This window comes from Misgurnus anguillicaudatus, chromosome 17, assembly GCF_027580225.2.
Source record: "Misgurnus anguillicaudatus chromosome 17, ASM2758022v2, whole genome shotgun sequence".
NCBI lineage: Eukaryota > Metazoa > Chordata > Actinopteri > Cypriniformes > Cobitidae > Misgurnus > Misgurnus anguillicaudatus.
This window is the reverse complement of record NC_073353.2, coordinates 41,604,003-41,628,392: the sequence shown is the minus strand read 5'-3', so window position 1 is coordinate 41,628,392 and position 24,390 is coordinate 41,604,003. Positions and strand designations below refer to the sequence as shown.

At 34.4% G+C, this 24,390-nt stretch overlaps 1 protein-coding gene across 3 annotated transcripts in view; it reads left to right on the top strand.

Moving 5' to 3' along the window:
• The window catches only part of lrp2a (low density lipoprotein receptor-related protein 2a), a 121,605-nt gene extending 97,725 nt beyond the window's left edge, over nucleotides 1-23,880 (top strand). For all 3 annotated transcript variants that reach the window (XM_073854777.1, XM_073854779.1, XM_055214577.2), the window contains 21 exons: nucleotides 408-524; nucleotides 602-718; nucleotides 1,532-1,669; nucleotides 3,642-3,764; nucleotides 4,328-4,456; nucleotides 4,603-4,734; nucleotides 6,251-6,382; nucleotides 7,100-7,243; nucleotides 7,328-7,493; nucleotides 7,577-7,705; nucleotides 9,530-9,750; nucleotides 9,829-10,008; nucleotides 12,586-12,705; nucleotides 12,899-12,989; nucleotides 13,232-13,299; nucleotides 14,754-14,871; nucleotides 15,047-15,173; nucleotides 19,728-19,835; nucleotides 19,916-20,023; nucleotides 20,395-20,466; nucleotides 23,560-23,880. In XM_073854777.1, coding sequence (XP_073710878.1) covers nucleotides 408-524; nucleotides 602-718; nucleotides 1,532-1,669; nucleotides 3,642-3,764; nucleotides 4,328-4,456; nucleotides 4,603-4,734; nucleotides 6,251-6,382; nucleotides 7,100-7,243; nucleotides 7,328-7,493; nucleotides 7,577-7,705; nucleotides 9,530-9,750; nucleotides 9,829-10,008; nucleotides 12,586-12,705; nucleotides 12,899-12,989; nucleotides 13,232-13,299; nucleotides 14,754-14,871; nucleotides 15,047-15,173; nucleotides 19,728-19,835; nucleotides 19,916-20,023; nucleotides 20,395-20,466; nucleotides 23,560-23,727 — 2,708 coding nt within the window. In that variant the 3' untranslated portion in view covers nucleotides 23,728-23,880. The remainder of the gene's footprint in view (nucleotides 1-407; nucleotides 525-601; nucleotides 719-1,531; nucleotides 1,670-3,641; nucleotides 3,765-4,327; nucleotides 4,457-4,602; nucleotides 4,735-6,250; nucleotides 6,383-7,099; nucleotides 7,244-7,327; nucleotides 7,494-7,576; nucleotides 7,706-9,529; nucleotides 9,751-9,828; nucleotides 10,009-12,585; nucleotides 12,706-12,898; nucleotides 12,990-13,231; nucleotides 13,300-14,753; nucleotides 14,872-15,046; nucleotides 15,174-19,727; nucleotides 19,836-19,915; nucleotides 20,024-20,394; nucleotides 20,467-23,559) is intronic.
• The last annotated feature ends 510 nt before the right edge of the window (nucleotides 23,881-24,390 follow it).

The following is a 24,390-nucleotide window of genomic DNA, read 5'->3' as shown; positions in this document are numbered from 1 at the left end:
ACACGCCCGTTTAGACCGTGCGCTGTGCGCTTAGATTGTTAAAATAGAGCCCTTAGGCATTTATCACCCATATCTGTGTCAGAACTGTTGTGTGTTTGCAATGATTTACTGCAACAGCGCAGGTTAAAGATTTTGTGACTTATTTCTGAAGAAAACTTCCAAGTCAGCTTCGATATCTGAAAATAAACACTAGAGGCAAGCAAGCTTTCACTTCAAAGAGTATCTTAAGTATCATAGTTTCATATGGCCAGAACTTTATCAGAGTGGGATTTTCAATTAGGTTGAGAAGAAACGCATACCTGTGAGATTTAACTTAAACGCATTCCTGTGACCATCATATCACATTGCAACTGTAAACGGCACATTTGTGAGCGTGTGTGATTGAGCCGCCTCTTTTACATTCACAGCTCCTCGTTCGTGCACAGAGAGCGAGTATCGCTGCGACAACCTGCACTGCATTCCTGACCGCTGGGTTTGCGATCACGACAACGACTGTGAGGATAATTCTGACGAGAGAGACTGCGGTAAGTCAAAAAATGAAAGAAAAGGCAATTCATTTTGCATAAAGATGCTTTACTCATTTAGTTAAATTTTTTTTTAGAGCTGCGGACCTGTCATCCGGGTTACTTCCAGTGCGGCAGCGGGCACTGCATCGCAGAGCGTTTTAAATGTGACGGCAATGCAGACTGTCTTGACTTCACCGACGAAAGTTCCTGTCGTGAGTGTGCCGTATTTTAATGTATTTTTTAAATTCCCACCCGTTAAAGTCGCACTTGTTGTTGCGAATAGCATTCAAAAAGGGCAACCTATTATGGCCTTTTTACAAGTTGTAATATAAGTCTCAGTTGTGTCTGTGAAGTTTCAGCTCAAAATACTCCACAGATCATTTATTATAGCATGTCCAAAATGACCCTATTTTAGGTGGGAGCAAAAACGCATTGTTTTTATGTGTGTGTGTACCTTTAAATGAAAATAAGCTACAGCTCCTCACTTCCTTACAGACAGTGAGCACTTTTAGTTTAAATAGATCTGATTAAAACATTTTGAGACAATAGTATCTAGTGGACAGAGTACAACTTGCTGAGGGTGTAAACTACGGTAATGCAGGACTGTTAGTGGGCGGGGCTTTATCAATGTGACCTCACATTGATCAGAGAATAAAAACTGCATGTCTAATAAGCTTTGGTTTAATGATGATTAAAAAACAAGGAGCAAGTGGATTTTTTTTATCGTAGGCTGGTTGTGTTCACATACTACCAAAACACGTATGTCCAAACACATTGTAAAAAAGTGGATTTTGCATAATAGGTGCCATTTAATTAAATGTTTTATTGGCAAAAGATGGACATTGCAATGTCTTAAAAAAAATTCAAAATGTATTTCTGTTCACTGTTGAATCATGCACAATGTTATATTTTCATTTTGTATACATTACTATGTCATAATGTTATAGAGTATGTTTTGTTCAGTTTAAATGCAAAATAAAATAAAAAATGTATCATGTTGACTTTAAGCTGTGTGTGTGTTTCAGCCACACGATACCCAAACAGCACATACTGTCCTCCGTTTCTCTTCGAATGCAAGAACCATGTGTGTGTGCAGCCGCACTGGAGATGTGATGGAGATAATGACTGCGGTGATAATTCAGATGAAGAGCTTCATCTCTGCTGTAAGTGACACACATAGGCCTACTTCAATTTACATCTGTATTAGATGAGAGACTTAAAAGATCCATCACACTGTTATTGTACAGACCTCAAACTTTTAGTAGCTAAAGGGGAGAGTGGGGTGGTTTGTGCCAGGGGGGGAAGTAGTTCCACCCCTTGTTTTTGGAAAACCATAAAAGAAATTGGTCATGTGACCACATCATTTTGAAAAGCCATCAATTTTACTAATCCTCAAAAAAAGAGAGACACGTGGCATGAGAGGTAAGCACATTTTAGCTCCAAAAACTGTTTTTTTCCTTTCAAAGTAAAATTTCTATGATTAAGGTTTTTTGATTGTAGTGTCTAAACAATTATAGATAGGTTTCTACATTTTTCACACATGTTTTAGTGCTTTAGCAAGCTATACAATGAGTCTATACAGTTAGCATAATGTAAGCTCTTAACTGCTGGATCATGCTAATTGTTCAGACTTGTAGGTCTGGGGTGATTTGTGCCAAAAGGCCTGGGTTAAGTTGTGCCGGAGGAGATGTGCTCAAGAAACTACCCACACCGCAAAAACTTGGTGGTACAGACATAAGACAGCATAAGTTTATATTCTCCTGCAGTATTGACAAGTGGGATGTTAAATAGTAGGCCAGATCCAGACCACCTAGACCTACATACTCACAGGGGATAATCTGGAGAAGTGAGGAGATGGACATGCCTCATCAGTGTTTGACTTAGGCCTACCTGCCATTTGTTTCATTTAACAATTTACCCCAACTTATTTTCCCTAAAGGCACAAGTTACCCCACACCAGGGGCAAGTTGTGCCACAAGACCACTTTTTTCCCAAAAGCTATATTTCTGAAAGTTATTGTTCTCAGGGATGCACAACATCCTGAATATATGGGTGATTCTCACGAAAACTTGGTTTTAAAAATGTCAAGCATGAAAATGTAAAAATTGCTTAAATTTACTTTTTTTCCCACCAGACATTGAAAAACAAAGTCTGGAGTAAATGGGAACATTAATTTAAAAACTTTTACTTATCATTTAACACTTTTTGTAACATAATTTAAAAAATTTGTCCTAAAAAATCTCATTACCGCAACAGTCAGAAAACATCAAGACTGACATATTTTCAAAATGACATGACAAACCTGAAAGAACATAATTTGGAGATTCTGCACATGCATTTAAAATCAAAGTATTATGCTTCTATTAATTAAATTAACAATTAATAAGCATCTGTTGCGGTAATGATAATCAAAATGTCGTGTAAGCATTCTGACAAGACAATATTTCAAATTAACTGTAAAAAAATGATCTTACCTGGTAGCCATCTTGAAGTAACTGGTCCATGTGCTTGGTCACTCAAAATCAAACTTTATTAAAATTTTGTATGTGTGCTTAAACTGTTCTCAAAAAGTGTTGCGGAGGATGAGAACATCAGGCATGGACACATCATTTTCCTAATTTTTCTTCATTATTATTATACATGAATATTCAGTAAATATTTTTTCTGTCATCTAAAGTAGTCTAGCAAAACATATGATTAAATTACAACATAACACATGTTCAAACACAGCCGGACACATTGCGGTAATGAGAATTTCAGCAGAAAATGAGATAAAATTTACAATTATGAATTCTTATGTTGAAATCACACATTGTGCAAGATAGAACACAGTATTGTGTTAATTCTGATGCTTTTTAATGTTACTATATTACACATTTTAAAGCTAAAATCATTAGTGCCGTGGTGTTTCAATGGTTTCGTGAGAATCACCCATATGTACATCCTTAAGTTTAGGATGTAACTTTAAAGTCACTTTGAGTAAAAACTGGCACAACTCACCCCACTCTCCCATACTTGAAAAATCACTAACCTCACTTTAATAACCAAGTCGCCAAGTTTTTTATTTCACAGTAATTGTTTGTGCATTAAAGAGTTAACAACATGCACTTTACTGTATGTGCTTTGTTTCTTCAGTGGATATCCCGTGCGATCCTCCGTTCCGGTTCCGATGTGATAACAATCGTTGCATCTACAGCCACGAGCTCTGCAACTCCATAGATGACTGCGGTGACGGCACTGATGAGAGGGCGGAGCATTGTGAGTAGCAGCCAATCGGTGAACAAGATTACTTGAAAATCATACATAGAGTAATAAACTACAATGATGATGAATCTGCGAAAATTGAAAATTGCAACAAGGGGGTTTCACATTGCATCACCATAGTAAGAATCGCAGACATTTTTGTCCCGGTCCACAAACTACGTCTTACAATCAAACGTACGGGAGAAGTGACAAGAAAACAATGCAAGGTTAGCCGTGCAAGACCGAGTTCTCACATGAGACTAAGATTGTTATTCAAATTGGTAGCCCACAAGAAGCTTGCCTTACAAATTGCATGTGTGCTCACTTGCAGCGAAAAGAAAAAAAGAAAAAGAAAAGAACCAAAACCATGCTTGCTGATATTATGGTCTGTACCTTTATAACTCCTCCCTTGTCGATATTATTTTCAGTCAGAACACATTTCACACGGCATGAATTTGAATCGTCGTGAGGTCCAAATATTTAGAAAAACCTGTCGGCGAGTCAAAATCAGGGTTAAAATCTTGCAGTCTGAACTCGCACATGAACAGAATTGTTTTGTGTTAATTTCTCTCCTTAAGGTGTGACTCCAACTCACGGACCGTGCTCTGCAGATGAATATAAATGTGGGAACGGTCACTGTATTCCTCTACAGTACGCCTGCGATGACTATGATGACTGTGAAGACCAGACCGATGAACTGGGCTGTCGTGAGTTTACCACACACATGGACATTACATGCTAATTTTCCCAATGATAAAAATGTTTACCTGTATATTATTATGTCCTCAAAATCTAATTTTCGTCTATTTTATATAAAACTCTGCAACATTTTTTTTCTCTCTCTCTCTGTTAGATTATGGCAGTAGCCGTTCATGCAGTGAGAATCTGTGTGAGCATAACTGCACAGATATATCCAGTGGAGGCTTCATTTGCTCCTGCAAACCGGGATACAAACCCAACCCTGAGCACAAGACCACCTGTGATGGTTCGTGACCTCATCCCAATATTTCCAATAAATTGTACTGCCAGCTGGGACAAGAGGAACGTCTGCATGGGTTTATGAAGGAGTACAGATTTCATCAACCTGATCTCATGAAAATCACGGAAAATTTTATCAATTTATCCGAGACCATGTCACGGAATTCAGCTTTTTTTGTGACGGGACCACAGATGTCTTTTCCGTGTCAGTCCCACGGATTTCTTGTGTCATTTTATGTATTGTTTTCTCATAGTTTTTTTCTATTTTCTTACCATTGTCGTTTGGGGTTGGGATTAGAATCACTTTCTGTTACATTTTTAGACATCCTAACCCAAACACCAACTCTAACACCAACTTCAGGTGAGCATACACTGCAAAAAAAAAAGAAAATTCTTAGTATTTTTGTCTTGTTTTCAGTAAAAGTATAAAAAAAATCTTAAATTAAGATGTATTTTCTTGATGAGCAAAACGACCCAAGAAAATAAGTCTAATATCATTTAAAGTATCAAATTTAAGCGATTTTGTGCATAAAGCAAGCAAATAAAACTGCCAATGGGGTAAGCAAATTTTTCTTGAATTTTGTGTTTAAGAAAAATGTTCAAGATTTTTTTGCTTACACCATTGGCAGATTATTATTATTTTTTGTTTATTTTATGCACAAAATCACTTAAATTTGATATTTTTGGTCTAAAAACCAGACTTACTTTCTTGGGTCGTTTTGCTCATCAAGAAAAGCATCTTAATTTAAGAATTTTTAGATATTTTACTGAAAACAAGACAAAAATACTAAGATTTTTTTTTCTTAAATTCTTTTTTGCAGTGTAGTTTTAATAGCGGAAGAAAAACATGTGGAAACCAATACATAAAAGTACATCCTAACTCAAACCCCAAATCTAACCGTAATCCCAAGCGACAATGATTTGAAAATAGGAAAAAACAATGAGAAAACAATACATAAAATCCCACGAGAAATCCGTGGGACTGACACGGAAAAGAAATCTGTGGTCCAGCCACGGAAAAAAGCTGAATACCGTGACATGGATAAAATGATAAAATTTTCGGTGACAATAACACGGATTTCCATGAGATAATGTTGAATTTCATACACACACTGTAGATGTTTACCGTAACACTTTATTATGCAATGTTGCCTGTTGCTGTTCAAAACCCTTTTGTATTTGGTAGACATTTCAGCCTGCTGAGAAGATGCTCTCCATGTGTCAGACATGTGTTGTTTATGAAGCATTAGTTATAAAGATATTATATAAAAACCACCGTAATGCAGTAACGTTTTTTCAATAGGCTGTTAATCACATTTTGGAGACATTTTCAAATCTATGAAATGACACAGAGCGAAACAATGTATGTTGTCCCCTAAAAGTGTTAAACAAATCAAAACCATCTTGTATTTTAGATCTTTACACATCACTTCATGGTTGTGTTCTTAAAAAAAACAACACTAATGCCTAATCATGTTTCGTTTCCCGTATTTGTTAACTAACATGTTTTCTCTCCTTTGCAGATGTAGACGAGTGTGAGATTTATGGGACGTGTCCTCAATTGTGCAAGAACACCAAGGGCACGTATGAGTGTTTCTGTGCTGAAGGGTTTCGATCTGTCGGGGAACAACCTGGAGTCGAATGCGCTGCTGAGGGTGAAGAAAACATTTTTTTATTATGTCTGTGTGTGACTCTTTAAAATCCTCTCTATTTTCTACCCTCTGCTGCCCCCTACTGTTTTCTTCACGTGATTATTTTTGGATATCTGCCTTGTCACCTTTGTCATTTTTAGCTGTATCACTATAACATCATAATAGGCTAAATAGACAGCTATTTAATGCATTAACGAGTTCATATTGTTTATAATAAAATTATATATAAACATACCTTTTATATAATATATCCTCTATAGAATCAGCTATGTTTGGCTCGGTCTCAAAGGTTTTTTTCCTCCTAGGACTTTTCCCTACCTGACCAAAAAAAGCCAGGAGGTGTTTTCAACCCCTGAGGAGTTAGCTGACATTGGCTTAACTTCTATGCGTTACATTGTTACTACGCTCACTAGTACGGTTTAATCTTAGCCGCTGTATTTTGCTGCTTATGTTGTCCATCGATTTTTCTGCATTCTCTCCTGAATCTATTAATGTAAAGCTGCTTTGAAACAATTAGACAATTGTGAAAAGCACTATATAAATAAATTGAATTGCATTATAGATTATCATTATGAGATACCATTTTTGTCCAAAGTAGCATTGCATGTGTCTTTTCGTGTAGAATATTATCCCATAATGCATTGCAATGTTAGCGATGAAGCAAGAGAAATGTTTATACATGTACTGAGTTTTTACCCTTGTTTTCTCTTTTATACTCAGGAAATCCTCCTGTGTTATTATTACCTGATAACGTGCGCATCCGTCGCTTTAATCTGTCTAGCGCGCAGTACTCGGATTACGTGGATAACGCGGAGCACATTCAGGCCCTGGATTATGTGTGGGACCCCGAGGGCCTTGGGCTCAGTAAGACACTTTACTCCTTTAAATGTGACACATGAGGTTATTAAAATAAAGCGTAAATCTAAATGTATGCTTTTTATGTTACAGGTGTAGTTTACTGGACAGTGTTGGGTCGAGGTGCTGACTTTGGTGCGATAAAGAGAGCTTACATGACTACATTTGATGATTACGGCAATAATCCTGTGAAAGAGATGAACCTCAATCTCAGATACATCTCCAGCCCGGATGGCATCGCTGTGGACTGGATTGGACGGTATATGAAATAAATATACAAAAAGCATTGATATGTAAAGAAGATACTGGTGAGTCCTTGTTCTGATTTTTTTTTGCTTTTAGCCATATTTACTGGACAGATGCTGGAACCAATCGGATCGAAGTGGCCAAAATGGATGGGCGGTACAGGAAGTGGTTAATTCACACTGATCTTGATCAACCAGCTGCTATTGTTGTGAATCCGGCTCTAGGGTAAACACCTCAACCTAATCCATAATGTACACTGCATGCAGTATTGCAGATAGTAAATGAAAGGCCATAAAAGTTGCATGCATAATAATTATGGATTTACTAGAAAATCAGTCTAAATCACAAACAACTAAAGGTCGGGCACATCCATGGAAAGTGTAAGAATATCAAATCAAATATTTAAAAGTTTTATTTGGAGAAAAATATAATTGTGCCAACATACACTGCAAAAAATTACTTACTTTTTTGTCTAGTTTTAAAGTGAATTTGTGAATAAAACAAGCAAAACAATAAATAAAAAATCTGCCAATAGGGGTAATCCAATTTTTGTGTTTTGCTTGTTTTATGCACAAATTCGCTTAAATTTGATATTTTTTTTCTAAAATAGACTTATTTTCTTAAATCATTAAGTTTTCTTATGTAATTTTGTTAATCAAGATTTGTTAATCAATTTTGATTTATTAATTTTTAAATATTTGTACAAGACAAAAATACTACACTGCAAATAATGATTTTCAAGAAAAAAATTCTTAGTATTTTTGTCTTGTTTTCAGTAAAAATATCTAAAAATTCTTAAATTAAGATGCTTTTTCTTGATGAGCAAAGAAAATAAGCCTAGTTTTTAGACCAATAAAATCTGCCAATGGGGTAAGCAAAATTCTTGATTTTTTTCTTGAATTTAGTGTTTAAGAAAATTGTCAAGATTTTTTTTTTACCCCATTGGCAGATTTTTTCCTTGTTTTATGCACAAATTCGCTTAAATTTGATGTTTTTTGTCTAGAAATAGACTTATTTTCTTAACTCATTAAGTTTTCTTAAGTACACTGCAATAAATGGTTTTCGGGAGGAAGATTCTTGGTGTTTTTGTCTTGTTTTCAGTAAAAATGTCTACAAATTCTTAGATTAAGGTGGTGAATGGTGTAAGCAAATTTTTCTTGAATTTTTCTTGAATTTAGTGTTTAAGAAAAATTGTCAAGATTTTTTTGCTAACCTCATTGGCAGATATTATTGCTTTTTTATTAATCAAAAAGCATCTTAATTTAAGATTTTTTTGATATTCTTACTGAAAACAAGACAAAAATACTAAGATTTTTTTTCTAGAAAATACTTTTTTTGCAGTGCACTGCAAAACATGACTTTCTTAGTTAGTATTTGTATTGTTTTCAGTAAAAATATCTAAATATTCCCAAATCAAGATGTATCTTCTTGATAAGCAAATGACTTAAGAAAATAACTCTAGTTTTTAGACAAAACATATCAAATTTAAGCGAATTTGTCCTTAAAACAAGCAAAAAAATCTGCCAGTGGAATAGGAATTTTTTTCTTGAATTTACTTAATACAAGGAAAATTCAGCAAAAAATGTATTATTCCATTGGCAGATTTTTTTTCTTCTTTTAAGCACAAATTTACCTAAAGTTTATATTTTTTGTCTAAAAACTCGACTTATTTTCTTGGGTCATTTTGCTCATCAAGAAAATGCATCTTAATTTAACAAATTTTAGATTTTTTTTACTGAAAACAAGACAAACACACCAAGTAAGAAAGTTATTTTTTGCAGTGCATTACAAAACATTTTTTTTAAAATGTGTTTAAATAGGATAAATAAATAATGAACAAAAAACATCCAATAGGAGCCCAGAATAGATGTGAACCACTTTAACATGTTCAAGACCTCAAGAAGCTGCTTGATAAAATGTCAAGACAACATTTTTGCAAGCTTATGGTCAAATTATGATGATGTTAAAATATACTTACATTTTTTAAATGTATTTGTTTAATTATTTTCATAAGCATTATTTTGCTTTATGTGTGTTTAAATATAACAGTAAGATGTTTTGGACCGACTGGGGAAGGAAGCCCAAGATCGAATCAGCGTGGATGGACGGCCAGCACAGGCAAGTCCTGTTAGAGGAAGATCTGGGCTGGCCTACTGGTTTAGCTTTGGATTACCTAAATGAAAACCGAATCTACTGGTGTGACTCCAAAGAAAACATCATAGAGTCCATGAAAGCAGATGGCACCGATCGACAAATCATCATATCAGGAGGTGAGATGCTAGTAATGCAGTACATAAGGAGACATCTGTGAAGTTGCACTGCTTACAGTTTTCATTTTTCATCATTAGATATCGGTCACCCCTACAGTCTAGATGTCTTTGAGGGACACGTGTACTGGACCACTAAAGAAAAGGGAGAAGTGTGGAAGAAAGATAAGTTTGGTAAAGGAGATAAAGTGAAGGTGTTGACCATAAACCCCTGGCTGACTCAAGTTCGCATCTACCAGCAGCACAGACACAATCACTCAGGTGAGATATCAGGTTGATTTTAAAACAGTTAATGGAGGATACTTCAGATTTGACTGAAGGGTTTAAATGCATCCTAGCCATCCTACGTATATCTGATTTTCTTCTTTTAGCCAAATAGTTATATTTAATAATATCCTTGCTCATTTCAACTTTGTAATGGCATTAGATAGTGCACCGTTCCTAAAGCTCCAAAAAGCGTATCCATCCATCAAAAATGAATCCATACGATCATTAACGTCTGTGTAAAGTTCGATATTAAATGTATTCTCAGTTTGTCACACCACAGAAAAATGTGATAATGCGATGTAAAATCTTGAAAAAACAGGCAGGATTATCTGAGGAAAAGCTGCCTTCTGTCTCAACTATCAAATACACTTATATGCTCTTATTTGTTTTAGGTGCGGGGCCATGCTTGGTGGCTCCAGTGCATCATCGAGCCACCATTTTAGCCCCGCCCAAATAATCACAGAATACAGAACAACTTTTAAGGTGTACCCTGCCAAAAAAAAATTCTTAGTATTTTTAATTGTTTTCAGTACAAATATCAAAAAATTCTGATGAAATTAAGTCTAGTTTTTAGACAAGAAAATCTCAAATGTAAGTGAATTTATGCTTAAAAAAAGCAAAAAAAAAAAAAAAATCTGCCAGTAGGCTAAGAACTAGATTTTTTCTCGAGTGTTTAAGAAAAAAGTTAACTTGTTTCAAGATTTTTTTGCATGTACTGCAAAAAAAATTATTTTCAAGAAAAAAAATCTTAGTATTTTTGTCTTGTTTTCAGTAAAAATATCTATTTTTTTTTAAATTCAGATGCTTTTTTTGATGAGCAAAACGACACAAGAAAATAAGTTTAGTTTTTAGACCAAACATATCAAATTGAAGTGATTTTGTGCATAAAACAAGCAAAAAAAATCTGCCAATGGGATAAGCAAATGTTTCTTGAATTTTTCTTGAATTTAGTGTTTAAGAAAAATTTTCAAGATTGTTTTGCTTGCCCCATTGGCAGATTTTTTTTTTGCTTGTTTTATGCACAAAATCACTTAATTTAATATTTTTTGTCTAAAAGCTTTCTTGGGTAATTTTGCTTATCAAAAAATGCATCTAAGAATTTTGAGATATTTGTACTGAAAACTATACAAAAATACTAAGAAAATCATTTGTTTTTGCAGTTAGCATTCAGTACACTGTAAAAAATGATTTTCAAGAAAAAAATCTTAGTATTTTTGTCTTGTTTTCAGTAAAATATCTAAAAATTCTTAAATTAAGATGATTTTTCTTGATAAGCAAAATGACCCAAGAAAATATGTCTAGTCTTTAGAACAAAAATATCAAATTTAAGTGATTTTGTGCATAAAACAAGCAAAAAATAAATAAATCTGGCAATGGGATAAGCAAATGTTTCTTGAATTTTTCTTGAATTTAGTGTTTAAGAAAAATGTTCAAGATTGTTTTGCTTGCCCCATTGGCAGATGTTTTTTTTTTTTTTTTGCTTGTTTTATGCACAAAATCACTTACATTTAATATTTCAAAAAAATGCGTCTTGATTTAAGAATTTTTAGATATTTGTACTGAAAACTATACAAAAATACTAAGAAAGTCATTTGTTTTTGCAGTAAGCATTCAGTACACTGTAAAAAATTATTTTCAAGAAAAAAAAATCTTAGTATTTTTGTCTTGTTTTCAGTAAAAATATCTAAAAATTCGTAAATTAAGATGATTTTTCTTGATAAGCAAAATGACCCAAGAAAATATGTCTAGTCTTTAGAAAAAAAATATCAAATTTAAGTGATATTGTGCATAAAACAAGCAAAAAAATCTGCCAATGGGGTAAGCAAAAAATCTTGAACATTTTTCTTAAACACTAAATTCAAGAAAAATTCAAGAAACATTTACTTATGTAAATTTAAAATAATGTTTTTTTTTTAACTATAAACCATGCAAACACATTGTATTATACCAAATACACAAAATAACATTGTTTTTTAGCAATGAAATAGGTGTTTTGATAGTCAAATATGCATTTTAGTCTTGGACTAGGATAAGCCCTGTTCAGGAAACCGCCCAAAAGTGGCTTCCGAAGTAAAGTCAAAGTTTCAAACTTTATATAGTACAATCACTGGCCTATGGCAACGACTGTACGCACATTCACAAGAAAGTCTAGTTTATAATAAACTCCATTTGTGAGGATCGAAAACAGTGGCGTAGTCTAAATGAAAGGCGTAAACATGGCAAAAGTAATGCATTTTAAAAGGTAAACGCAATAATGTAATCATGGCCTAATATTTTCCTTACCAAAACCTCATTGCTTCATTCTGGAAAACATTTAATAAGTGTATGGATTAGTTTTTGATGGATGGGTGAACTTTTTCGAGCTTTAAAAATGGGGCACTATCCAATGCCATTATAGAGCTGAAAAGAACCAGGATATTATTGAATATAACTTGTGTTTGGGTGTAAGAAAGTCATATACACTTAGGATGGCTTGAGGGCAAGTAAAATATGGGCTCATTTTCATTTTTTGGGTGAACTATTTCTTTAAAGGATGCCAAAATAGCATTTATCTCCTTCTGTTTCTTGCAGTAGTCAACCCCTGTCAGGGTGTCTGCAGTCACCTTTGTTTACTGCGACCAGGTGGGTTCACCTGTGCCTGTCCGCAGGGTTCCAGTACTCTCACCTTCAACAAAAATGAATGCGATGCAGGTAAGAGATGCCTGTTGATCTTATATAATATGCATGTGCTGCATCTAACGCTGCATGATAGGAGTATGTTATTGCCATGTGACGTTTTGAGTGCTTTGATACTGTGATGACGGTGCCGTGTTTCATCTGTGATGTGATAATATTGTGGCTCGTGTTGTTGTGGTTATGTCGCGCCTGCCGCTCGCACGTGCAGCCATTGAGCCGGAGGTTTCCATGCCTCTTGCATGCAGATGCATGAATGGAGGAACGTGCTACACCGATGAAGGGGACCTGCCGAAGTGCAAGTAAGTTTGACCGCTGATTGAAAGCCCCACAACCACCCTGTGATGCCTCTGTTACCTTACTTACATGACCTTACTCAGTCAATATTAAAGATATCAAGGTTATATTTTTACATCATGTAGGATGTAGAAAATAGTAAATCACCCAAAATTGATTTTATCTGGGTTTTCACAGACTGGGTGACATGCACAGAATGAGAAGTGTCAATTTTAATATCTAATCATTTTGTTATTTGGTTCCTTAGGTGCCCGTACGGATATTCTGGTAGTTACTGTGAAATGGGAAGATCTATAGGTGCACCCGCAGGCACAGGTAATGACTGCTTTTGATTGTAAGTGTAAGGACTTTTGCTCATGCTTCTTACATTGGGTTGTAGGGTCATGCAATGCTGTTTAATATCCACTATAACCAGACTGTAACCTGCTAGTTCAGCATTTTTATGGTTCAGCAAAGTTTACAGAAGACCTTTTTCATCCCCAGCAAAAAAAAGCTTGGCCACAAAACCAGTCATAAAGGTCAATTTTTTGAAATTGAGATTTATACATCATCTAAAAGCTGAATAAATAAGATTTCCATTGATGCATAATTAGTTAGGGTTGGACAATATTTTTTTCGAAAATCTGAGGGTGCAAAAAATTAGTAAATCGCCCTTTAAGGTTGTCCAAATGAAGTCCTTAGCAACACATATTAGTAATGATAAATAATTTTTGATATATTTATGGTAGTAAAATTCCAAAATAACTTAATGGAATTAATATCCTAATGATTTTTGGCATAAAAATCTATCATTTTGACCCATACAATAGCTGCGTTTCCATTACCCTTTAAATTTCGCTAATTGACATTGAAAATACGGCCAATGAAAAACACATAAATTTCGCAAAAACTCCCATATATCGCAACAAGTTTTCACGCTGGCATGAGGTGGTTTTTCAGGCAATTCGGAAAAGGTGTATTTCGCAAAACAGTTTATTTGCATTTTAAGGTCACCTGATACAAGTACACTGTAAGAAATGACTTTCTTACTTAGTATTTTTGTCTTGTTTTAAAAATATCAAAAAATTCTTAAATTAAGATGTATTTCTTGATGAGCAAAATGACCCAAGAAAATAAGTCTAGTTTTTAGACCAAAACTATCAAATTTAAGTGATTTTGTGCATAAAACAAGCAAAAAGATCTGCCAATGGGGTAAGTAAAAAAATCTTGAAAATTTTTCTGAAACACTACATTCAAGAGAAAAAAATATTTGCTTACCCCCAATGGCAGATTTTTTTTTGCTTTTTTATGCACAAAATCACTTAAATTTGATATTTTTGTTAAAAAAAACTAGACTTATTTTCGTGGGTCATTTTGCTCATCAAGAAAAAGCATCTTAATATGAGAATTTAAAGATATTTTTTCTGAAAACAAGACAAAAATACTAAGAATTTTTTTCTTAAATATTTTTTTGCAGTGTAAGTATAAGGGGCTTTCCTTCGCATTAATGTTTGGATAATAATCTTACTTCTCCTTTGGTTAAAAATAATGTTTTACTTGACTTATCGCGAGAAGAAAAATTACGTTTCAGTGCCCTATCATCGATAAATGGAAATGCCGTCATTTCGCAATAGTTTTTTGTTGACATTATGAAAATAACGCTAAAATTTTGCGTAATCTGTAAAGCTATTGCTATTGCTATTGCTGGTTTTTGTGGTCCAGGGTCATATACAGTATATCAAATGAAGTTTAATTCATGGATTTACATGTTTGTGTTTGTGTGTTTGTAGCTGTGGCTGTTTTGTTAGCAGTGATTATTATTCTCATTACCGGAGCGCTGGCGGTGGCAGTTTTCCTTAACTACAAGCGCACCGGATCCCTCATTCCATCAATACCTAAACTACCCAGGTAAAACAAATACACCTGCAGTTGACTTAGAAAGTATTTGGATACTTTGAAATGTTTTCATTTTAATAGCTTATAAAATGTCAATCCAAGTGACTTACGCACATTCAGTATATAATAATATATATACAAGGCTGTAAACGATCTAGATATATTTTGATCAACATTTTCTGTTTAGTCTGAGCAGTCTGGTGAAGTCGGGTGATGCAGGAAACGGGGTGTCGTTCCATTCGGGCGACAATGTGACCATGGACCTGGAGCCTCAGACTGTAGGAGTGTCCTTCATCGACAGAGCCATGCAGCTGGTACATGTGATTAATGTTTGTTCATTTAACAGTAACTGCTTTCTTCTTAACCCTTAAAGTACATTAAGCACATTTTCTGACTTATCTGTGAAGCGTAAAATCTCTGGTTTATCTTTGACCCCAGTGTTAATGTTACAGTACTTCAGTTCCATGTCTAAGTGTACCATTAAAGGCACAATATGTACTTTTTTAATGCTAGAGGTTCGCAAAACTACAACAACGGCATAGTTTAATGATGCTGTGAAAGAGCATGGAATGATGGGAGTCTTGACATTCATTGTTAATAGGAATACATCTGATGTGACTCACAAATCATGTTCATTGATGGCGTACTGAAATAAAGTGTTATAACCGTACATTACAATTAGGGCTGTCAAAATTAGTGTTAATGCAAATTCATTTTAACGGCACAAATTTTATTAACGCGCGATTAACGCCACACGCAATTTCTGTTTGACCCACAGCTGGATGAATTGAGACGCAGCAAGTGACCCGCGCTGTCTAGATGAGTCGGAGGTTTTCATAAAAATAAGAACATTAAGCTCTCGTCTAGCGAATTCAATGCTGTATATAGTCATTAAACATCTAAAATGATCTTTATCTGCACGTTTCCTGAGAGGTGTATCGTCCAAAATCCATAATATAAAGCAAAGATGCGTCTTCTTTTATTTTTTTGTTTTGTTTTTAAAGCATTCAGAAATGATAGAAAATAGACTGCAGGACTTTCTTGATGTTAAAAGAGTTATTAAGAGTGACAAGACTCTAAAGCGATGTCTGACGCAGACGTCTGAAGCGCATGCACACAAACACGTGAGTGCGCGACCCCGATATAAACAGACATCTAACACAAAATTACAGGTTTAAAAATATCTGTTTTGACAAGAATTCACGCAGGTATGACCTATAATCTGTTATATCTGAAGTGAATGTTTGGTTAACTGTTAAGGAAAAGTATCTGTTGTGTCATTTATATTAAACCCTTGAATTAGCCTACAGGATCTTAAAGCGGTCTGTCTCAATGTCAAAATTAAACAATAAAAGAAAAACATATATGTAACATATATTGATATTGTTTTTGCTCTGCGTAAACAGGTATAGTTCTGTCATGTTTGTCAGATTCCAACAATTGTTCCAATAGTTTTGAAGTTTTTTAATAGAGAATGTTAAAATATAAAACACATTTGTGGAAAATTTGCTCATACCAACTCAATTTGCCGGCACAGGTCACAAATGATGCAGCAGCAAACAGAAATGGAGAAAGAACAAGGTGTTCTAAAGGGAAAATCATATACAGTTGTGTTCAAAATTATTCAACCCCAACTGAAATTGATTGTTTTGGCCAGTTTGACATTGATTTTGATCATTCAGTCATCCTGCTTACAATTACATCAAAGAGGCATGTGTAGGTCAGACAAATATAACATAACATTTATAATGAAATAACCCCAAATGTCTTTTCTGTGCTCACATCATTATCAGTTTTATTCAACCCCCAAGTGACATTCAATCTTAGTACTTAGTACAACATCATTTTACAGTTAAAACAGCTTTTAAACGTGAAGCATAGCTTGACACAAGTGTCTTGCAGCGATCTACGGGTATCTTCGCCCATTCATCATGGGCAAAAGCCTCCAGTTCAGTCACATTCTTAGGCTTGCGCACTGCAACTGCTTTCTTTAAGTCCCACCAGAGGTTCTCAATCGGATTTAAGTCTGGTGACTGCGATGGCCACTTCAAAATGTTCCAGCCTTTTTTCTGCAACCATGCTCTAGTGGATTTGGAGGTATGCTTGGGATCCTTGTCCTGTTGAAAGGTCCAACGTCTCCCAAGCCTCAGGTTTGTGACGGACTGCAACACATTGTCATCCAATATCTCCTGGTACTGAAGAGAATTCATGGTACTTTGCACACGCTGAAGTTTCCCTGTACCTGCAGAAGCAAAACACCCCCAAAGCATGATTGACCCCCCACCATGCTTCACAGTAGGCAAGGTGTTCTTTTCTTCATAGGCCTTGTTTTTCCTCCTCCAAACATAGCGTTGATCCATGGGCCCAAACAGTTCTAATTTTCCACAGAACACTATCCCAAAACTTCTGTGGTTTGTCCACATGACTTTTGGCATACTGCAGTCGACTCTTCTTATTCTTTGGAGACAGCAAGGGGGTGCGCCTGGGAGTTCTGGCATGGAGGCCTTCAGTACGCAGGGTGCGCCAAATTGTCTGAGCAGAAACTTCAGTACCCACATCTGACAAATCTTTCCTCAGTTCCTCAGCAGTCACACGGGGACTTTTTTCACTCTACGCTTCAGATAGCGCACAGCAGTCGCAGTTAGCATCTTTTTTCTGCCACGACCAGGAAGCATTTCAACAGTGCCCTTTGCCTTGAATTTGCGAATGATGCTTCCTATGGTGTCTCTTGGTATGTTTAACATCTTTGCAATCTTCTTATAGCCATTGCCCTTCCTGTGAAGATTAATCACCTCTTCTCTTGTCTTCCTGGACCATTCTTTTGACTTCACCATGTTTGTAACCACACCAGTAAATGTTTAGAAGGAGTTGAGTATCACAGTCATTTTAAAGCTGCCTAATTGGTGCTTATTAGGCTTTATTGCTGTTCCCTGACATCCACATGTGTTTTCAATACCTGATTGAAAACACTTCAATGAACCTCTGTTCTTCAGAGTGGTAGTTCTTTAAGGGGTTGAATAATTGTGTCAATGAAGAATTCACAAAAGAAACATTTACTACTATATTACAAAACCAATTGATGTCATTTTAGTTGCATATGGTTCTTTAAGAAGTCATTGTAGGATTTCATTCTGAATACAATTACAAATGTACACTAAATTCCCTAAAACCCTTAACAGCATTGGGGGTTGAATAATTTTGAACACAACTGTATAAAACTATGGCTGATGGTTCTGTTGAAAATGTAAACAGGCTGTTGTAAACATACATTTGCATATAGCATATATATTGACCAAATCCATGCTGATTAGAGCATTAAAAACTTGAAAAGTGTTACATTTAGGTAAATTTAGAACAGATAAAAATGTGCGATTAATTTGCGATTAATCGCAAGTTAACTCATGAAATCATGCGATTAATCTAGATTAAATATTTTAATCTATTGACAGCCCTAATTACAATGCAATCCCACAGTAACTGCGTTTCCATTACCACTCAAATTGTGCAAATACGTCAGTTTCACATAAACTCCCATATTTTGCAAAAACGTTTTTACGCTCGGATTAGTGCTGCCTCACGATTAGTCACGACTAATCGTTTGCAGAATAAAAGTTTTTGTTTACATAATATATGTGTGTGCGTACTGTGTATAACAACTATGCATATATAAATACACACACATACATGTAGAATTTTAAGAAAAAATATATTAATATAATAAATATTTATATTTATATATAATATAAATTATATATAAATATAAACATGTATATACACATGCAAATATTTCTTAATTAAATACATGCGTGTCTGTGTGTGTATTTATACACAATTATTATACACAGTACACACACATATATTATGTAAACAAACACGTATTATTATTATTCTGCAAAGGATTAGTCGCGACTAATCTTGAGGCAGCACTAGCTCGAATAAAGTGATATTTCAGGCAATTCAAAGAAGAAATATATTGCAAAACTACAATAGAAAAAGTTTTTTTTTTCGCATTTATAGGTCACCTGATGTTTGTAAAAGTCACATAATCATTCCTTAAATATGGCAGGGTATGTACGTCACAAGAACCGACAAGCGCATGGCTTCAACATACCATGAGAGTGACTCTGGAGCCGACCGCTCTTTATGCTTTCGAGTCGCTCTCGCTGTATTTTGATATCATATGCATGTCGGCCAGTGTTGTACCGTATGAAGTCGAACACACCCTTTGCCGTGGTTTTGACAACAAAATGACGTTTAAGGCCCTGTTTACACAAAAACGGTAAAGGGTGAAAACATAAAAATATTTTATCAGATGTGCCTTTCGTTTACACGGTGACGGCGGTTTCTGGGCTTAAAAAAGCAAAAAAGTGAAACCACCCTCCAGAGTGGAAATCTTAAAAACCCTCGCGTTCTTGTCTAAAGGGTAAAAACGCAAAATCCCCCACCAAAATGCCCGTATAAACGCGGAATAAAAAGTGATAATGCAAAGCCACTTTTGCGTTTTCTCTTCAGATCGTTTCCATGTAAATGCAAAGCCACTTTTGCGTTTTCTCTTCAGATCGTTTCCATGTAAACGTAGTCTAAGTTGCATAACGTCGGTTAATGCAAACGCTTATTTTGTAAAAGTTTTTTGTCGACATTTAGAAAAGAACACTTTTACACACATCTATATTGGAAACGCAGCTACTATGGCTCGATAGAAGCAACAACAAAGGGGCTACTGCATCCGCTGCTGCATAGATCGGTTGGCGTATGTCACACACCGATCGGCCCGCGCAGTGCAACAGGAAGTCAAACACACTTATGGATTCTATGGCAACAATGAAGATTTTTTTCTGATACAAATCCTCTTCGGTTGTTTGTTATAGGATGAGAATTTTGTAGAGTCGGGAAGGCAGCCGATCACATTTGAGAATCCTCTATATTCAACTACAGCAGGCCCATCTGGTGCCCCTGCAGTTATCCATCCGACACAGGTCACATCATCTCTCAAAAGCATTTCATTGTGGTCTACATACAAATATAAATAACATATAAACAAGCATGTTTCACACAGGTCACAGTGGATGTCAGTGGTGACCAGACCTTCTCAAACCCTACATATCACACGGGTGAACAGCCAGTGGAGGTGAAGAGCGTCCCAGTGGAGCAAACAAACACACAGGTATGAAACCCAAAAACATTTGTGCTAATCAGGGTCAGTTTGACGGGCAATCCTCACCTGTCAAAATAATGTTAACATAGTGTCAGTGTTTGCTGTATATTAATGTTAATTTACAGTATGTGTTCCTGTATAGCTCAGTGGTAGAGGATTGTGGTAACAGCGCAAAAGGTCATGGGTTCAGACCCAGGGAACACACATACTAAGAAAAATGTAATGCATTGTATGTCGCTTTTGGCTTCTGCCAAATGGATAAATTGTTAATGTAAATAAAAAAGGATACACGAGAGAATTTCATAATAATACATTTTACCTGTTGTATTACCCTGTTTTTCTTGTTTATGTGACCATTTTGTCATTCATTCATCTTTCAGGAGTCCAGATGGAGCATCTTTAAAAGAAAGCTGAAGCCAAGTACAACATTTGAAAACCCAATATATTCAGAGGTGAGAATGAAATCAAAGTCATTTTCAAATAAGATATCCTAATTGATTTAACCCTATAACTGTCACCGCCCCTTTTGAGTGGGGGTGGGCGGTGAAAAGGTGATCTGCACGTTAAAATGACTATAACTCTGGCATTCTTTGGTTTAGAAGCAAAATCCTGGTCTCTTTTTAAAGAAGACAATTTATAGTTTTACACTGAGGTGTTTGAAGTTGTAAATATTAAATGACAAAAAAGTTATACCCGTTTAAATGTATTTTAAATAATAAAAATAATGCAATAAAGTATATACTCTCTTATCAAATGTATATAAAAATTTAAATGTTTTACTCTCAAAACACCACACCAATAAAGACACAAGTCTCAACTAGTTCTGAACCAAATTTTAGGTGAAAATAACAAAAAATGAAGTTTCTGTCTCACTTTTAGTGGTTTTACCAACCAAGGCCACTAGGTGTCAACGGTTGGTTGCAATATCTTGTCACAAGTTAATAAATTACTGTCTCTGCATTGTGTTTAATGCAAAAAGGTTTTGAAATATGAAAACTACATTCTTAGAGCTTTCCAACGATATATAGTTTGTCAAGATTATTTCAAGATTATAGGGTATTAGTGTTATAAATATATAATCATTTATATGTATTCCTATGGGGTGAGTGACATTTAACAAAATAACTGTCCCTATACAAATTCTATCATCAAATGGCCTTGAAATATGAAAACTACATTCCCTGAGCTTTCCAACAATATGTAGTTTGTCGAGGTTATTTCAGGTTAATGGGATATTTACAAATAAATATGTAATAACATTTTGGGCCCACCTGTTGGTCTGCGACATTTTAGAAAATGACTCTTACTACATACTTTTTTTTCAAAATGGTGTTGATATGTTAAAACTACATTCTTTGAGCTTTCCACGGTATATAGTTTGTCAAGATTGGTGTAGGTTTAGACTATGTAATTATTGTTTTAAATATGTAATGCCAAACGTCCCACCTGTGGGACAGTGACAGTTATAGGGTTCCATATGGTAATAAAATATATTTTATAAATATAATTTTAAATATATTTTAAAATATACAAAAATGGCAAATATATTTTGAAATAAGTTTACAAAAATGTATTTTTCGCTAATATATTTTTTGTCCATTTTTTGTATATTTTAAAATATATTTTAAAAATAAATATATTTGAAACCATTTATATTCACATCGCATTGGAAGAAAAACTTTACATGTTACAAACCTGTAAACATAACCGGTTTGAAAAGATTCAAATTAAATATATTTATATATACTTATGATTTTATATTTTATACTTATAGTTTACAAACTTTAAATTTTTGCCGTATGGGTTGTACAATTAAAAATTTATTTGTTGCCCCTAAATACTTTTTGAAATATATGTTAATATATGAAGGTTAAAACAAAATATATTTTTGAATTTGAAAATAACCTTCAAATTCAAAAATATATTTAATAAAGTTTTACTTTCTACAAAATGTATTTAGCATATATTTAAAATTTATTTTTTGCCAGAGAAATTAATTTTTTGCCATATGGGAATGAATATATTGTGAAAAGGTGGATGTTATGGGTGGTTTAACTCTTTCCCAACCAGCGTTTAAAAAAAAGTTGCCAGCCAGCGCAAGCATTTTTTATGATTTTTACAGAAGTTTAATGCCTTTTGAGAAAATGTTCTTCTTTGAATATATACACTGCAAAAAATTATTTTCAAGAAAAAAAATCTTAGTATTTTTGTCTTGATTTCAGTAAAAATATCTAAAAATTCTTAAATTAAGATGCTTTTTCATGATGAGCAAAACGACCCAAGAAAATAAGTCTAGTTTTTAGACCAAAAATATCAAATTTAAGTGATTTTGTGCATAAAACAAGCAATAAAATCTGCCAATGGGGTAAGCAAAAAAATCCTGAACACTTTTCTTAAACACTAAATTCAAGAAATTTCAAGACAAATTTGCTTACCCCATTGGCAGTATACACTGCCAAAAATTACTTTCTTACTTAGTGTTTTGTCTTGTTTTCAGTAGAAATATCTAAAAATTCTTAAATTAAGATACTTTTTCTTCATGAGCAAAACGACCCAAGAAAATGAGTCTAGTTTATAAACAAAAAATATACAATTTAAGTTAATTTGTGCTTAAAACAAGCAAAAAAAAAAAATCTGGCAATGGGATGAGAAAAAAACTAAAAACAAGTTTTCTGTTTCTTAAACACTTAATTTAAGCAAAATTTTCTCGACCCATTGGCAGATCATTTTGCTTGTTTTAATCACAAAGTCACTTAAATTGTATGTTTTTCCTCTAAAAGGTATTAGGTCAATTTGCTCATCAGGAAAAAACATCTTGATTTAAGAATTTTTTTTAGAAATTTTAATGGAAAACAAGACAAAAATACTAAGTAAGAAAGTCATCTTTTGCAGTGTACACTGCAAAAAAATGATTTTCAAGAAAAAAAATGAAGATGCTTTTTCTTGATGAGTAAAACGACCCAAGAACATAAGTAGATTTTAGACCAAAATATCAAATGTAAGTGATTTTGTGCATAAAACAAGCAAAAAAATCTGCCAATGGGGTAAGCCATTTTTTCTTGAATTTAATGTTTAAGAAAAATTTTAATTTTTTGCTTACCCCATTGGCAGATTTTTTTGCTTGTTTAATGCACAAAATCACTTAAATTTGATATTAGACTTATTTTCTTGGGTTGTTTTGCTCATCAAGAAAAAGCATCTTAATTTAAGAATTTTTAGATATTTTTTACTGAAAACAAGACAAAAATTCAAAAAAAATTCTTGAAAATCCTTTTTTGCAGTGTAGGGTGGTACTTCCGGGTTTTATAAGTTGTGGAAGAGCACCACCTGAAAACATGATCATAAGTCCCCCTTAAGTCATTTTAGATTAAAGCTGGATGCATTTGAAAGATGCTTTTATCCAAAGCTACTTACAGTGCATTTAATCTATCATTTTTATCAGTATGTGACTTGATCAAACCTTTGCCTTGTTACCGCAATGCTCTACCAACTGAGCTTCAGAAAAAGACATAATATATAAGTGATGCAAACATCGTTTGTTGCAGATGCAGGACCAGCAGGCTGTTGGAGGTGAAGAAGCCAGCGATACACAACCTTCTCCATTCGTCCCCCCTCCCAAACCTCAGAAACGAGAGAAACTGAGCTCCTATACTCCCACAGAGGACACGTACAGAGATACGGCCAACCTGGTCAAAGAGGACAGTGAAATATAACCACCACACATACACACACGGGAAAATACAAGCTTTGCACAAAATCTTATTTTTATATGCAGCCGAATCATTGTAAGATTATTTTGCAAAACGAAGATGGAGATGAGAATAAATTTGATTAAATGTTTGTACAGTATCGCCTACAAAACGTAAGGTCTGTCCAGAGTTTGCCTTTGTATGCCAATTCTTGTATGATGATTTTTTATTGTGATGTCATATTTGTATATCTTTGCACTGATGCTGCTGATGGAGAATGCTATGAATATTTTGTACATTTGTAAATTGAAAAGATTTGTTGATGTCCTCTGCTAAAAAGTTATTTTAAAATAGATAAATACTTATTTCTGGAAATACACGAACATGCCAACATTACCGTATGAGTAATGTGTTTCGAGTCTTTGCCATTATATCAGATTGTTTTCAACGGTTTTGCCACGGGACAGACAAACATGACACATATGCATATATATATACCTCATTTCTGGAGCGATCAGCTTGAAGAGAAGGAGCAGAAGTAATAATATCAGTCAACATATCATGATTTAGTCACATGATCTGTTCTTTAATAGTCCAGCAAGTAAACATTAACAATGGGATTTGTGATATCTAGAAGATTAAGTTGATTTAAGGTGGCTGTATTTATCTTCTTGCTCTGAAGAAAGG